Here is a 15203-nt window from a genome sequence, read left to right as displayed (position 1 = left end):
ATAATATTATGTCGACAAAGATAAAAACAAACGAACCAGGCTGGTGACAGTTGGCCATGCGATCGCATGGTCGTATGCCCATGAAACTATGCGATCGCATGGTGAGTGATGGTGGCTCAAATCTCAGTTCTTCATTTTCTTTTATATTTATCTCTGTATTATTATTATTATTATTTATATTATTATTATTATTATTATTATTATTATTATTATTATTATTATTATTATTATTAAGATTAATAATATTAATCTTATTATTATTATTAGTATTAGTATTATCAGATATCGTTACCGTTATTATTAGTACTTTACATAAAATATTACGACGAGGTTATGGCCAAACAATTTCAAAATGGGTTTTCGAGCGGGATAGAGCTAAGGAAACTATGAGTTATAGCTATGGAGGTTATGGGTAATGTTTGTGAGTGTTGTTCGCAAGTCAAACCTAGTGTTTATCATCTCTGTTGCGTCTACATACATTCCTGCAATATTGAATCACAATATTGTTACGTGAGCATTCATATCTTATCTTTTATATATTAATTGTGTATCCATGTCTAGTGCTCGAGTATATATATTTATGCATGCTTATATGCTAAATTTCTTCGATAAACAGTTTATGATGAATCACGAATTAAATACATATATTACTGATAAAAGGTATATGATATGCATGTTTTTGGAAAGCTGGCGAAAAATCAATAACTTTTCATTTAGAAATCGCGTTAATTCGATGAACGAATTAGAAGATATGACCAACCGAATTATGATTGACGTTAATTGAAATTGCTTTTGAATCTGCAATTGATATTTAAATAACTTGTTAATAAGATTGATAAATTGGATTTTTTGAATATTACCAACCGAGTAAATGAATCCATATATAAGGTACGTCTCGTTTTGTTGAACTACTGTCAAAATTGACCTTTTGAAACGACTTTGGATAACTTTTGTATGTCGATCTCGAGAATTAGGATTGTTATACACTATGACCTGACCTAGCTTAATAGACATTTATTGACCAACATATGTTCTCTAGGTTGAGATCTACGGTTATTTGGTATTCCAAGTTTCGGTCACATTTCGGTGAACGACTTTATGTGCTGCTAAGGTGAGTTTCATTTGCTCCCTTTTAATTGCTTTTGCAATATATATTTTTCGGCTGAGAATACATGCAATTTATTTTAAACGCAATGGATACAATTACATACTAAATTCTACACCGAGTTTGAACCGAAAATCCCTTAGCTTTGGTAACTAGTGACTGCCAGTTATAAGAACTGGTGGGCGCGAGTAGTTGTATATGGATCCATAGGGCTGGACATCCCCGTCTGTTCCAGGTATAGAAACCCTAGCCTGAACTATAAAACAGACGTATGCTATTTGAGTTTAGTACACGTTGGATTGCGTGTATTGTACATGTTGGTTGCATGTATGTTAAAACAGGGGTACTTATTATAACGTTAAAGTTTAGTTACCAGGGTGCTCAATCTTGTAGAATCTTTTGATAAACGTTTCAGGTGAAACAACTGAAATCTTGTGATCCACCTTTATATACAGATTATACGAAACATTAAAACTATGAACTCACCAACCTTTGTGTTGACACTTGTTAGCATGTTTATTCTCAGGTTCCCTAGAAGTCTTCCGCTGTTTGCTTATATGTTAGACAAGCTATGTGCATGGAATCTTACATGGCATATTTTTCAAGGAAACGTTGCATTCACCAAATCATCACCATGTATCTTATTTTGACTGCATTGTCAACGGAAGTACTATTGTAAACTATTATTTACGGTGATTGTCTATATGTAGAAATTATCAGATGTTGAAAATCTTTGATTTAAATATTCATTTATGGTGTGCCTTTTCAAAAGAATGCAATGTTTACAAAACGTTTCATATAGAGGCCAAATACCTCGCAAAGAAATCGATGAATGACGTGTTCGTCCATATGGATTTGGAGCGATCGTCATAGCAGCTAAGTCAGCAGAGAATTCGAGGCACATGACATAGCCATGCAGCAGTATTTATCGCTTGTTCATAACCTCGCTGACCAGTTTGAAGCATTTCAAATCTCCCACGTCATGCGGGGGCAAAATAAGAAGGCGGATGCGCTTAGCAAATTGGCTTCCTTGGCCTTTGATCATCTGGGGAAGAAGGTTCTTATAGAAGAACTGCATGCGAAATCAGTTGTTATGATGCCTTTAGGGGCACCTGTTGATGAATCCAGCTCAACATGGATGACACCCATTATTGCTTTCCTGCGGGACGGCATATCACCAGCGGATTCCGTAGATGCAAAGAAAGTCCGCACTAAGGCACCACTGTACGCCCTTGAGGGTGACATCCTATATCGGAAAAATTATTTGGGACTGCACCTAAGGTGTATTGGTCCGAAAGAGGCAGAGGAGGTTATACGCGAGGTGCATGAAGGTGCATGCGCTCTTCATTCGGGGCACAGGTCTATTGTGTCAAAAATTATGCGGCTAGGTTATTATTGGCCCACTATGTACGCAGATACTGCGCGAATAGTTAGGCAATGCGAATCTTGCCAAATACATGCACCTATTAGCAGGGCACCTGCGCATCCAATGATACCAGTCTCCTCACCATGGCCATTCTGCAAATGGACAATTGACATAGTCGGACCATTTCCAAAAGGCCGAGGTAATATTATCGTTTATTTTATACCATATACTATTTACGTCAGTATCTTACGCATACTCTGCATACGCAGGAAACATCAAATTCTTGATTGTTGCGATCGACTATTTCACTAAGTGGGTTGAAGCGCGACCGCTGGCAAAAATTTCATGAAAGAGGGTGCGAAATTTTGTATGGAAAGACATTGTTTGTCGATTCGGCATACCAAACGAAATTGTTAGTGATAACGGTACACAGTTTGCGGGGGATCCTTTTCGTAGTTGGTGCGCGGAGCTTAATATTAAGCAAACTTTTACTTCTGTTGCGCATCCGCAGGCGAATGGCCAGTGCGAAGTCACCAACCGGGATATAGTGGCCGGAATCAAAGCTAGATTGGGCCATGGCAGAGTTGGTTGGGTGGACGAACTACCAAAAGTTTTGTGGGCGCATAGAACAACACCAAAAGCAAGCACTGGTGAGACTCCGTTCAGTTTAGTCTACGGGTCCGAAGCTATTGTGCCCGCAGAGATTGGGGAACCAACGTTCCGCATACAGAATTTTGACGAACAAAATAACTCAGAAGCTTTGCGGGAAAATCTTAATCTGCTTGAAGAACACAGACTCTCCACGGCGGTAAACGAAGCCAATAATAAGCAGAAAATTGCAAAGTATTACAATCAGTGTGTGCGTTCGCGCTCTTATAAGTGCGGGGACTTAGTTTGGCGTCAAAATGACGCAAGTCATGCGGAGGATACTGAGAAATTGGGCCCCCGTTGGGAAGGTCCGTACAAGGTAGCAAAAGCAAGCAACACCGGGGCATACCATCTCGAGACATTAAATGGCAAACCTGTGAAACGCACTTGGCACGCGACATTGTTGAAAAAATGTTATATGTAGCTGGATGGACCTGATCTCTCCTATTTATTTTAGCACATTATTTTTTTTATGTATTTTCCGTCCGTTTGGATGTGTCGCGGTTGTAATCACGATTAATGCCAATTAAACATTTACTCGCGCATACTTTTGTTGTATATTTCTTTCTTTTTGTATGCGATCCCTGCCTACTTAAGGGGTGTCCTCTAGCCACCGTGCGACAGAAGCCTGTTTGGTTACAAGGCTAGACATTAACGGCAGGCGAAGGAAATTGGTTTTCCCCTAGCCAATCGCCACGCAGACTAGATGGCTGCCAAGTCGACTTAAAAATACAAGCATTGGTTTGCTTGTGCGTAATTACTCACGCATTGGTTTGCGTAAGGAACTCTTAAGCATAAAAGTATTGGTTTGTTTTTAGTTGCGTTGCTTACCATACAGCTAAAGTGCACCCCTGGTACATGACAAAGTAATAACGCAGTAGCTTTTGAGTCTAAGTTGTTCAAGGTAAAATTGCTAAAGTATTGGTTTATTTTATGCAGTACCTGCGCATACGCATAAGTTTTGGTTAAATATGCGCATGGGCATGCGGTTAGTCCTTTGTTTTGATTCGCGATATATAAACAAGTTAATACACTACGCATGCATAACACGATAATATATACATAAAGTTATTACATATAATTGTTTCAAGCGCCTGCCCATCACTGGACTTAAGGCCCAAAAATTGTATTTACAATTGCCTGCCTAAGCATAGGACTTATGGCGCAAACTATTACAACAACCTAATAATCCTCCTTCAGGAATCCATCAATCGACATGTTCGGGTCCGCGGCAAACGCATTAATTAGGGGGATCGGGATGGCTTCGATGGCTCCTTCCGCTTCCATGAGCACCGCAGCCGTACCCTCCTTCAATTTTTTCTGCACGACGTTGGGGTACGACGGTGTGAGACCGCAGGCTTGGACCACCTCTAGCACAGCCTTGTTGATTTCGTGGTCTTTAACCGCGTCAACATAGGCGTTGAACTTGTCGGACACGGTTCCGGAATCCATCACCTTCTGCGCAATGGTAGGAAGGGCGGTACGAAGCTTTGTCAAGTCCGCCTCTGCTAGCTCGCGGCAAGTCACCGCGTCATCTTTCTCCATGTTCACCTTTTCCAGCTCCACCCGCAGACGCTCAGTCTCCCCCTTAGCTTGGTCAACCGCACCAACCAGTTCACGGTTTTTCTTTCTTTCCTCAATCAGGGCGGTCTTTGTTTCCGCCGCAGTCGCCTCCGCTGCTTTGCGCGCCTCCTCTGCGGCATCCCTGTCTTTTTTGACCTGGTCGACCCCCGCTTGCAGCAGTCCCAGCTCTGTTTCTTTCCGCACGGCCACTTGATACAAGTTAGTGGGACGGCGGGCTTGATCCGCAAACATGCCGAAAAAGACAAGGCCATTTTGGATGAAGGCGTTGAGCGCCTGATTAAAGGGCAGTGCGGCTAGTTGGTTGCGGAACTCAGCCGGGAAGATTTGTTGGAAGAAGGCGGATTGCTCTGCGGCGTTTTCCGTCGATGACTGGGTGAGCTGTACCAAGTTCCCCAATCGGAAGCTACCGTGTGGCGGGGTTGGTGTGGACTCGGAGTCCAGGTGTATCGTCTTGTCCTTTGACTCGGCTGTGGCTTCGAGTTCTGGATTGACCCGCGGTGGGGTGTGATGCGTCTCTTCAACTTGCTCTGCGTATTAGTAAATGGTTAAATAAATGCAAATTTAAGTATGCGGAATGTGAGCAGAGGGGAACTCTTACCAGAAGGTGGGGGAGGTAGATCCGCAGAACGGGGTTCAATGGGAACGAAGTTGTCGTTCCGCCTGTCCTCCCTTTGTTTGGGAGTGAGTTTCTTCTTCTGTTGGGATTGGGAGGCGTCGGCGGCTTTGCGCTTATTACCCGAGGTGGCAGGTGCGTGTTCCACAGTTTTCTCCTTCTCCAACTGCTGGTTCACATCCTGCTTGCGGAAAGAGATGCCCGCGATTTCCTCCGCAGTTAGTACTTTCTTCATCTTCATCTCTGCAAATATGCACGCATGCGTTAGAACATATAAATAACAAACTATTGTTAGTACGTGATTTTACTATTCCTACCCTTTCCATCCGGTCCGACTATGGCTGGACGCACATCCTCCCATGGCCAGTGTGCGGATATCTTCTCTAGCCGCAACATCACGTTCCCGTATGACTGGTGCACCAGCTGTGCTTTAGCGCACTCCGCTAACAGCTTTGTTTCCTCGTCATCAAGGACCGGGGTTTTGTTCACCCCCTTTTCCACCTTCTCGCACCATATAAGCGTTTGCGAAAAATTGGTACCGACTACAGTTTGGTCAATGAAAAAGAAAGTTTCTTTCCAGTTACCCGCATTCGACTTTGGGGTTTTGGTAAAATTTTGTCGGGCAAAGAAGGTGAACCAGGATTTGTGGTGATTGGCTAAGCGGTATAGATGACAGAAAACTTTAACCAATGGTACCCTGTCGAGTGCGACGCACCACATCTCAAACAGAACTATTTTTCCTATGGCATAAGGGTGTAATGGCCCTAATCTCACTCTAAAGTGATCTAATACGCCTAGGAAGAGGTCGGATGGGGGAACCCTAAAGTTTCCATGCTTGAACGCATGTTCGTAGATGGTCACCTTCTTCTCCGGTGGCTCGTGAGCACGTTGATTGGGCAGGGGTGGCACCGGATTGTACTTTGCTAACGGCGGGTATTGTTTAACTAAGTGATCAATGTGCTTCTGCTCTATAATCGATCTAACACTATCTACATAGGTCTCGTTAGCCTTAGTCATTTTCTATAGATTGATTGGAAAATTACTAACCTTTAGACGGTGGCCGGAGTATTTAGGATTTGATCGGAATTGAATATAGCAGCGTATTGGGAATGCTTGAAGCAGGAAAAATGGAAATGTGTGTGAATTGGGGCTATTTATAGTGAAGATCTGGAGTCATGGGTGGAATGGTGTGATCGTGGCTGTACACGTGTTGCGCGATCAACGGGGGGCATTTTAAGTGCGCGCGTGGATGTCAGTTGGGTATGGTTACCTATGAGCGCGTGGCTGACACGCGCCTGCCAACTGCCACTTTACGTCTTGTCAGCCGAATGGCCTTCTGCGACAATGACAGGCATTAAATGGCCTCGAAACGCACGCGGAAAACTAAATGCTAGCCGTTTTCTTGTTTTTTTTCTTCGCTTAATAGTTTGACATCATATGTCTTGCGCCATATAACATCAAACTGGGGGGACAAAATGATACTGCAACCCGCATGCGCACCCCATATGTATGCGGGCACTCACTAGTGTGTGTGCGTGTGCTTTTGTGCGGTGTGCGGTATGCGGATTCATATCTGATGCCTTTGTTCTCGGTACAGCGATTACTTGGCTAACAAGTAAATATCTTTTCCATAATTACATCCGTGATTCGGGGGAGTTTGTTATGGAAAGGATTGCCAATATCTCGGATGGTTCTAGAATTAGGGTTTGCCTATATATACAAACCCTAACTATCATTCTAAATATCATCACGTTACGTAGTCATCCCCGAGTATACACCTTACGTAACAACATCATCTAGCATCTTCTCAAGGTTAACAGGTTAGTTTCTTGATTAACTAGCACCTACGACCTTATTTGGGGCCTTCTAATCGACGATCGTCATTAAAGGTGGACTTAATCACTTGGCCAGCCCGCCGACATCATCATGTCGGCCAGGGTTATTCACGGTAGTCGGACCAGAGAGCCTCGTTCTAAGATCCTTAAACTCCACTAATATGTTGAGCAGGCGTATTACCCCTATGGTTAAAATACGCATGATCAGTTTCATAATGTTACACTTTAAAAATATCATTAGTAATCCTCCTTATTTATCTCAAGTATTAACGTATTTTAATTTTTACTAGGTATTTTCATTTTAATTTATTCCGATGTGTACTCGTTTTGACTTTATATATATATGAAAGAGACAATGTATGACTTCGGTATATTAATATCTCAAACTCAATGGTTAATCAATTAGTATTATAAAGTCTTAAGGTGCGTATGATAAAATTAAATAATTAACGCTGAATGGTTGAGAGTTTCTGAATAAAGTTTGTATAGAATGAAAATAAGTTATTTGATAATTATTTTAAATAAATGATTTTTGTTCTGAATCAAAATAAGTTTGTTTTAAATGAACGATACTCCAAAGGAGTGGTTGAGTGGTTGGATGCTTTAGAATCTCCAAAGGAGACCCAGGTTCAATACCCATCAACCTGACATTGAGGCCTTGCCTTTAAAAAAAAATGAACGATATGAATTGAGTAATTTACCTTATTTACGTATAAAAAATTCAATATGTCTGTTGGTTAAACTTTCTGAATATGATTTAAGAAAGATATTACAGAAAAATTAGGTGCTAAATAGTTAAGAGAATGTTTAAACTTTGAATGGTTCAAAACTGATATCTCATTCAGAGATAAAAACGAAGATGCTATTGAATCATACCATTAAGAGTGAAACAAACACCCTTACCCTTAGTCGACCTCAATCCTTATCAATGTAGATTGGTCAAATCCAGAAACCGTCAAAGAATAAAACCTATAATATTTAAAATAGTTCACGGACTGTTTTTGTAACTTGCTTTAATTAAATTAAATTTTTTTTTTAATTAATGGATTATGACATAACAATTTTAATATAGCAATGATTTATATAACATACTTAATTTAAAATGACAGTAATGAAGTATTACAAAAATTTTATGCAATTAGATATCGTTAGAGAAATTAACGTATTAATTAATAATTTATTTAAATTTTTATGCTATTTTTACGAAGCCTCAATCGACCTCAAGGTTCTCATCAAACACCTGGCGGGTGATCACTGTGTTTTTGGTCTTCGATTCCTAAATACCCCCTAAAAATACAATATTATGATCATCATCTCAACTTCCATTTAGGTATTAATTAATGCAACAATTTATTTTGTAAAATAAATGTGACCTTTTACCGTCTTTAGCTATATTTATATTAATCAGTTTAGAAGAATTAGAAATTTATGTTTCAAAGAACATATTTTACGTTTTATTTTTGTTTTTTGTCACAACATCCGATTTACAATGTGATAATTCTGATTCTTGCAAAAGGTTAAATCTTTTTTGTAAAATTCAGATTTTCAGAGAACATTTGAGTTGGCCTTTTGAATTATTTTGATTTTTTGAAATTTTGGAGTTGGGGTTTTATTAATTTTTTTCTAAAAAGATAAAAGTTGGAATCTTGGAGATACTTTAACTGAATATACAATGAATTTCATGATCAACCAGTGAAAAGCTACATTTGTACTTAATGTTCTTGGTATTAGGTGGACCTTTTTACTTTTTATCTCAATTTATACATTGTCAAAGTAATTGGTTATTGGTTACTAGTTGTTATTAGTTTGGTGTAAAACAAAGAAGTTGTGTGCACTTAGAAGCAATAAACATTACTTTCACATCAATTCAATTGGATATGATAACATCATTATCCATTTTTTAATTAAGTTTACTAGAATTGATTAAAGAATGTTCACTTAAAAGTTTGATTTAGTGGAAGTCATTGTTATTGTTCTTGTTCAACCATATATAATAAGACATTTAAATTGAGACCCTTTTCATTGTTTCTTGTTCAAATTGTTTTTGGTTTTTTGATAAAGATAAAAGTGATGAAATATTTGAGTGTTGTGGGGAATTCATTTGGATGCTCAGCTTCTGGAGAACGCCTTGTTTCAGCTGCTAGAGATGGCGATTTTCAAGAAGCAAAAGCTTTATTAACAGATAATCCCAAGCTTGCTAAATATTCAACGTTTGGGGGTCGAAGTTCACCCCTTCATTACTCTGCAGCTCAAGGTCACCATGAGGTATACTCTAATGATTAATCATTGTTCGTATCAATATATTATCAAGAATTGATTTAAAATTATTGATCGTTAAATGCTTGTATGATCCACGTTAAAAAAAAAATAATTGTTGCCTTTAGATTGTTTCGCTCTTGATCGAGTCAGGGGTGGACATTAATCTCAGGAATTATCGTGGGCAGGTTAGAAATTTACTATAACTTTGATCACTGTCTTTCAAGGTGGCAAAATGGGCAAGTTGGGTCCAATTCCAAATGGGCAATTTTTGTACGGGCTGGGTTAACTTGAAGCACTTGCACTTCTCATTTAAAATCTTTTACTTACTCAAATTACATTTTGAGCATTTCAACTCATTAAACTTGTTTCCATGTAAGATCTGCTATATAACCCACTAAGAGACTAAAAGCTACTTGAATTAACCGGTTCGTAAAATGGGTCAGAATTGCCACCACTAACTATATTAAACTTGAAAATGATACCATGTTCGTATAAATTTAAATTATGTCATTTGTTTTCTTGTGAACAGACCGCTTTGATGCAAGCATGTCAATATGGTCATTGGGAAGTTGTGTTGACACTTATTCTTTTCAAAGCCAACGTATGACTATCTACGCTGTCGTTTTATTACAGCATTTCATTTCATTTCATTTATATAACAGATATAAATATAGATATAAACTATATGCTAATTAATAATTATCTTTATGTTAGATCCATAAGACTGATTATCTAAATGGAGGTACTGCGTTACACTTAGCTGCTCTTAACGGACATACACGTTGCATTCGGATACTCCTGGCTGATTATATCCCGAGCATTTCTAAATTCTATAAATTTATAAAAAATAGATCAAAAATTGAAGAATTTATTTCTGGACCCATTGAGAGGTAAGACTTGATTTCTCATGTGTTTTTTTTTTCCTGAGCTTTTTGTTGTTGGGTCTGATAAAAAGTAAAACGTTGTTTACAGTAACTCACTTTATCGAATGATTAATAAAGCAGCCGATGGAGGTGTAACTGCTCTTCATATGGCTGCGTTAAATGGGAATTTTGATAGTTTGCATTTACTCCTTGATTTGGGTGCTTCGGTGAATGATGTCACTATTGAAGACGGTACTACAATTGACTTAATAGGTAACTATCCTTACCCTTTTTGACCTGCTCATATTGCCACCTTTAACTGACCCGCTCATATTGCCACCTCTGACTGACCCGCTCATATCGTCAGGTGCTGGAAGCACACCTCTCCATTATGCAGCCTATGGTGGAAACCCGCATTGTTGTCAAGTACAATTATTTTGTTAAACTCTTATAATAAGTTGACTTTTTTATATTATGTTAAATAAAATAAATGATCTTATTTTCTGATGTACGTTTGCATATGTTCCAGATATTGATAGCTAAGGGTGCCAGTTTAACTGCTGAAAACGCAAAAGGGTACATGTTTTATATCCGAATTACATGTATATATATATATATACCAGATGATTATAAACTAGAACAAAAGCTTATGAATTTATCCATTAATGACACTAATACAAATGAACAGTGCGTTGTTGACTAATTTTGACTATTTACTACTCCGTATATCTTAAAACAAAAAAAGATGGAGTCCGTTAGAGGTGGCTCGTTTATGGAATAGAAATTGGCTTGATGAAATTCTTATAGCTCCGCCACGTCAGCGAACAACCATTCTTCCTTCACCATACTTATGCATCCCTCTTATGAGCGTCGTTAAAATTGCTCGGTAACCATTTTCTTTTTAATCTAAAAAATAATGCATAATGCATATTTCAGTATTTGACTTTAGAAAGTCAACCTTTACATTCAGTTTCCTTCTGTACATGTAGAGAATGCGGATGGACCGGTGAGTCCACTTCAAGTCATACCGATCGATGTGCTGTTTGTTTGGAATATAAGTGCACAGTTGCAGCATCAGGTATACATCTTAAAATCGTAATCTTAAGCATAAAAACCTCCAAATTAAGCCATAAAGATCATTTAAATTAATGATATATGATATAATACTATCATCTTAACTGCACTGCAGGCTGTTCACATGAATTATGCACTAGATGTGCATTATACCTATGTTCGACCAGCAACACCTCTATTTCAACAAACGGGCCACCGGGCTCGATCCCCTGCCCGTTCTGCCGTCACATGACAGTATCATTTAATAAACTAACCACAACAAAACTGCGAGTTCAACAATTGAAACCGCACTCATCTGTCAATGTGTCTTGCTGCCCGTGTTCATTAATGTCTATAAACGATGCGCAAGAAACAACTCCAACAAAACACAGTTCACAGTTTTTACAATCCCAACAGTTTCCATCAATGAGATTAAAGACTAATAATAATTTATGTATTAGAGGTACAGACACAATCTCATCGTTGATTAGACGATCTCAGGTGGCTAAGTACTCGAGATCGAGTTTGCGGAGTTCTCATTCGCATTCGAAAGGAAGAAGATCATGGTTGTGTTCTTCAAATCAATCAGTAGAAGTTTCAGGTGACTTCTGAAGAGAAAAATGATAAATTTGGATGCTCTCTTTATTTTATGGATTCAAGGGGGAAAAAAGTAAAATAATTGTGTTTAGAATTCATTATTAATTTTTTTTTTAAATGCTAATAATGGCGCTTTTGTACATACACACCATGTTTGCCACCAATAATTGTGTAATGTGTTGTTCTGTAATTTATATATAAGGGATGAAAAAATATTTGTTTTGTAATAAAATTCTTCATTTATTCAAATTTCAAATATACAATATACAAACAACAAGCTTCACTCTGCTAAAGATTTATTTGGTGTGATCTATGCTTCAGTTCGTTTAAAGCTTTTTTCGGTTCGATTCAAAGAGTCTCACAAAATTAAGCTTCTTAGGATCTCTTGGATGCTAGAGTGAAGCTTGTTGTTTTTTTCTTTTTGATGTTTTGTTTTGTGCTTGGCCTTTAAGTAGGTTTGGTTGGCTTTAGGCGCCTTCTAAAAGTTGTGCCCCATTGTGTTTGCAACCTATTTTCTTTTATCATTTTTTTAATAAAAGTTCATCGGGTGATCCGGGTATATAATACCCGAACCGAATCCGAGAGTCAATAAACAAAAAATACGTGTTTAGTGGTCGGTCATTTACTTCAACGAAATGGTAAAGAGTGAACCGAGTCATACGTACACGATTTGCACATTTTGACCATTAGTGGTAAATATGTGGATTTGGCTTTATATGGCATTATTATAAATACCATGTAAAATGGAAGAAGAGGGATATGATTCCGAGTTACTGCTTTCAATATATGTAAAACCATTCCTCATTTTGTATTACGTTTCCAAACATATCATAATTCACATTCATCATTCATCAAACGTAATTAAGTATAATTACTAGTGAAATGACTCGTGGAACCACGAGTTTGTTTAAACGAAATAGTATAATGATATATTGTAGATATTAAGTGAATGTAAATGCTAAAATTATTTAGTTTAATGACCCGTGGGATCACTGATTTCGACTAAGAAACTTGTCATTGTTAAATTGGTCAGAATAAATTAACTACATTCATTCTCCCGCTACATTCCTCTAATTTTCATTACAACTACTATTTTTCTTGTAATAAATGATATTTATTTAACATTAAAAGAGGGATTGAAAATATCTGGTTCAACCTCGCAAAAATCATGATTATTTTTTAATTCCTCTATCATACTATATACCTTCATTTTAAATAGCCACAATACGATATGACGTATGTTATCGATTTTCAGATTCTTGTTGTTTAACAAACATACAATAATAAAACATTCAGGGTGTGATAAATTTTATCATCAAACGACGCATAAAAGAGAATAAGTCTTCGAAAAAACCATTAACAATGACATGAACGTTTGTACATGCTTTTTGGAAACAAAAGGTTATTGGATAATATGGTGAAGATCGAGAAAAATAGTTGTAAAGGTTTGTACATATTGAGAAAAAGAGTTGTGATAATATATGGGGGAGATGCCCCAAGTTATACATTTATAAAACAATAATACCGTATTAAATATTAAATGATATTTTATTAATTATTTTTGTCTTCCAAATCAGCATTCATATATTATTGGCATTTAATTATTTTTATTTTGTATCTTGTTTAATTAGAATTAATATTAATATGAAATAAAAACATCATCATTATAAAAATTAAAGTATAATTAGTGAAAGGATAACATAATCATTTTAGAGCTTTATATTTGTTTTTATTTTGTATCCTTTTTAATTAGAATTATTATTAATATTAATATAAAATAATGATATCAGCAATATGAAAATTAAAGGGTAATTAGTAAAATGATGACATCATCATTTTAGAGTTTTATATATCTGAAACAGAAATTATGGAGTAATAATTTATTTAAGTTATTAAATAATTAGTTATTATAAGTATAATTTTTTTATTATAAAATATTTAATATTTATGACATCATTTAAGTGACCTAGATTTTTTTCTTTTTATTTTTGATTTTTTCTTAATAAAGAAATTAATTTAATAATGACATTATCATTATAGAATTTTAATAGAAACTATAGATAAATGTACAATAAAAGCCGAGAATCTCCATTAAACCTTCTTAATACTCTGTATATTTTTGTGCAAACATATATATTTTTTAATTACTCCGTATATATATAATAAAAAGATTTTAATACCCTTTTTGAATACAAAAATGTCGTCTACAGTAACAAAAATTTGCTCAAATATAATATTATTAATGTATATATGACATGTGTGGTGTATATTGCGTAAAAATTAAACAAAATTGCAATCTGGATTTCGATTTGAATTAATTTACTTATATTAGTTAAATGACCCGTGGAATCACGAGTTTGTTTAAACGAAATAATTTAATGATATGTTTTAGGTATTAAGTGAATGTAAATGCTAAAATCATTTAGTTTATGACCCGTGGAACCATAGATTCCGACTAACAAACTTGGTAATCAAATTATTGAAGTTTATAAAATGCATATAACAAATAATGACAACGAAAGCATACTACAAATATTTTACCTAGAACAATGATCCGAAATAATCAAAGATTTTTAAAGAGAGAATGTTTAACCATTAATATGAAGGTATGTGATATTGTTTTGAAATTCTAACTAAATAATATGTAGGGGAAAATTTTTTAAATTTAGAAACTGAATAATTATTTAAGTTATATCTCTTTTGCATTTATTTTTCATCATTATCATTTTACCTTTAATTGTTATTAATTAAGTGTATATAATTAAAATTAATTGTTATTTATAACATCATCATGGTGTCCTAAGAATTTTTCAATTTCTTTTTGAATTTTTTTAAGCTTGAAAAATGTTTATTTATGACATTATTATTTTAGAATTTTAATAGAAACTATAGATGATAGTATCGCTGTGTCCTCAATCTCGTAACGGATCATCGAGCTAACCCTTTATCCCAAAAAAAATGATATCTTGGAATTGTTTTAAAGCCTAATTTTTTCATCATGAACATAAATGATCCATTTTTAAATCTAATATCATACCCGTTTGGGTGTTTTTGTTTAACTTTTAAAGATATAATAAAAGTTCATTTATCTATAAGCTAAATTGTCTATCATTTTGTTTAGTATGTTAAAAGGGAATAATTTATAGAAAAATAAGTTGAAAAAAACTAAACAAGTTTTAAAAATGAAATTCTAACTTAGAAAATGAAAAAGTTATATAAATGCCTATTACAATTAAAATTTGTCATGTTATTTTCCCTCCTTTTTAAACAAGTATTTATT

The 15203-nt window shown here is 35.9% G+C and overlaps 1 protein-coding gene across 1 annotated transcript; it reads left to right on the top strand.

Annotated features, from left to right (window-relative positions):
- The first annotated feature begins 9221 nt into the window (after positions 1-9221).
- LOC139885107 (probable E3 ubiquitin-protein ligase XBOS32) lies at positions 9222-12078 on the top strand. Its single transcript, XM_071869061.1, has 10 exons — positions 9222-9416; positions 9536-9595; positions 9940-10011; positions 10125-10300; positions 10383-10546; positions 10641-10699; positions 10803-10849; positions 11019-11159; positions 11263-11351; positions 11463-12078. Exons 1-10 carry the CDS (start codon positions 9222-9224, stop codon positions 11936-11938), a joined length of 1479 nt encoding a protein of 492 aa, XP_071725162.1. The 3' UTR covers positions 11939-12078.
- Positions 12079-15203: the final 3125 nt, after the last annotated feature.

Source organism: Rutidosis leptorrhynchoides, chromosome 1 (assembly GCF_046630445.1).
Source record: "Rutidosis leptorrhynchoides isolate AG116_Rl617_1_P2 chromosome 1, CSIRO_AGI_Rlap_v1, whole genome shotgun sequence".
In the NCBI taxonomy this organism is placed as follows: Eukaryota; Viridiplantae; Streptophyta; class Magnoliopsida; order Asterales; family Asteraceae; genus Rutidosis; species Rutidosis leptorrhynchoides.
The sequence above is the reverse complement of the archived record's forward strand: the minus strand, read 5'-3'. Positions and strand labels throughout refer to the sequence as shown.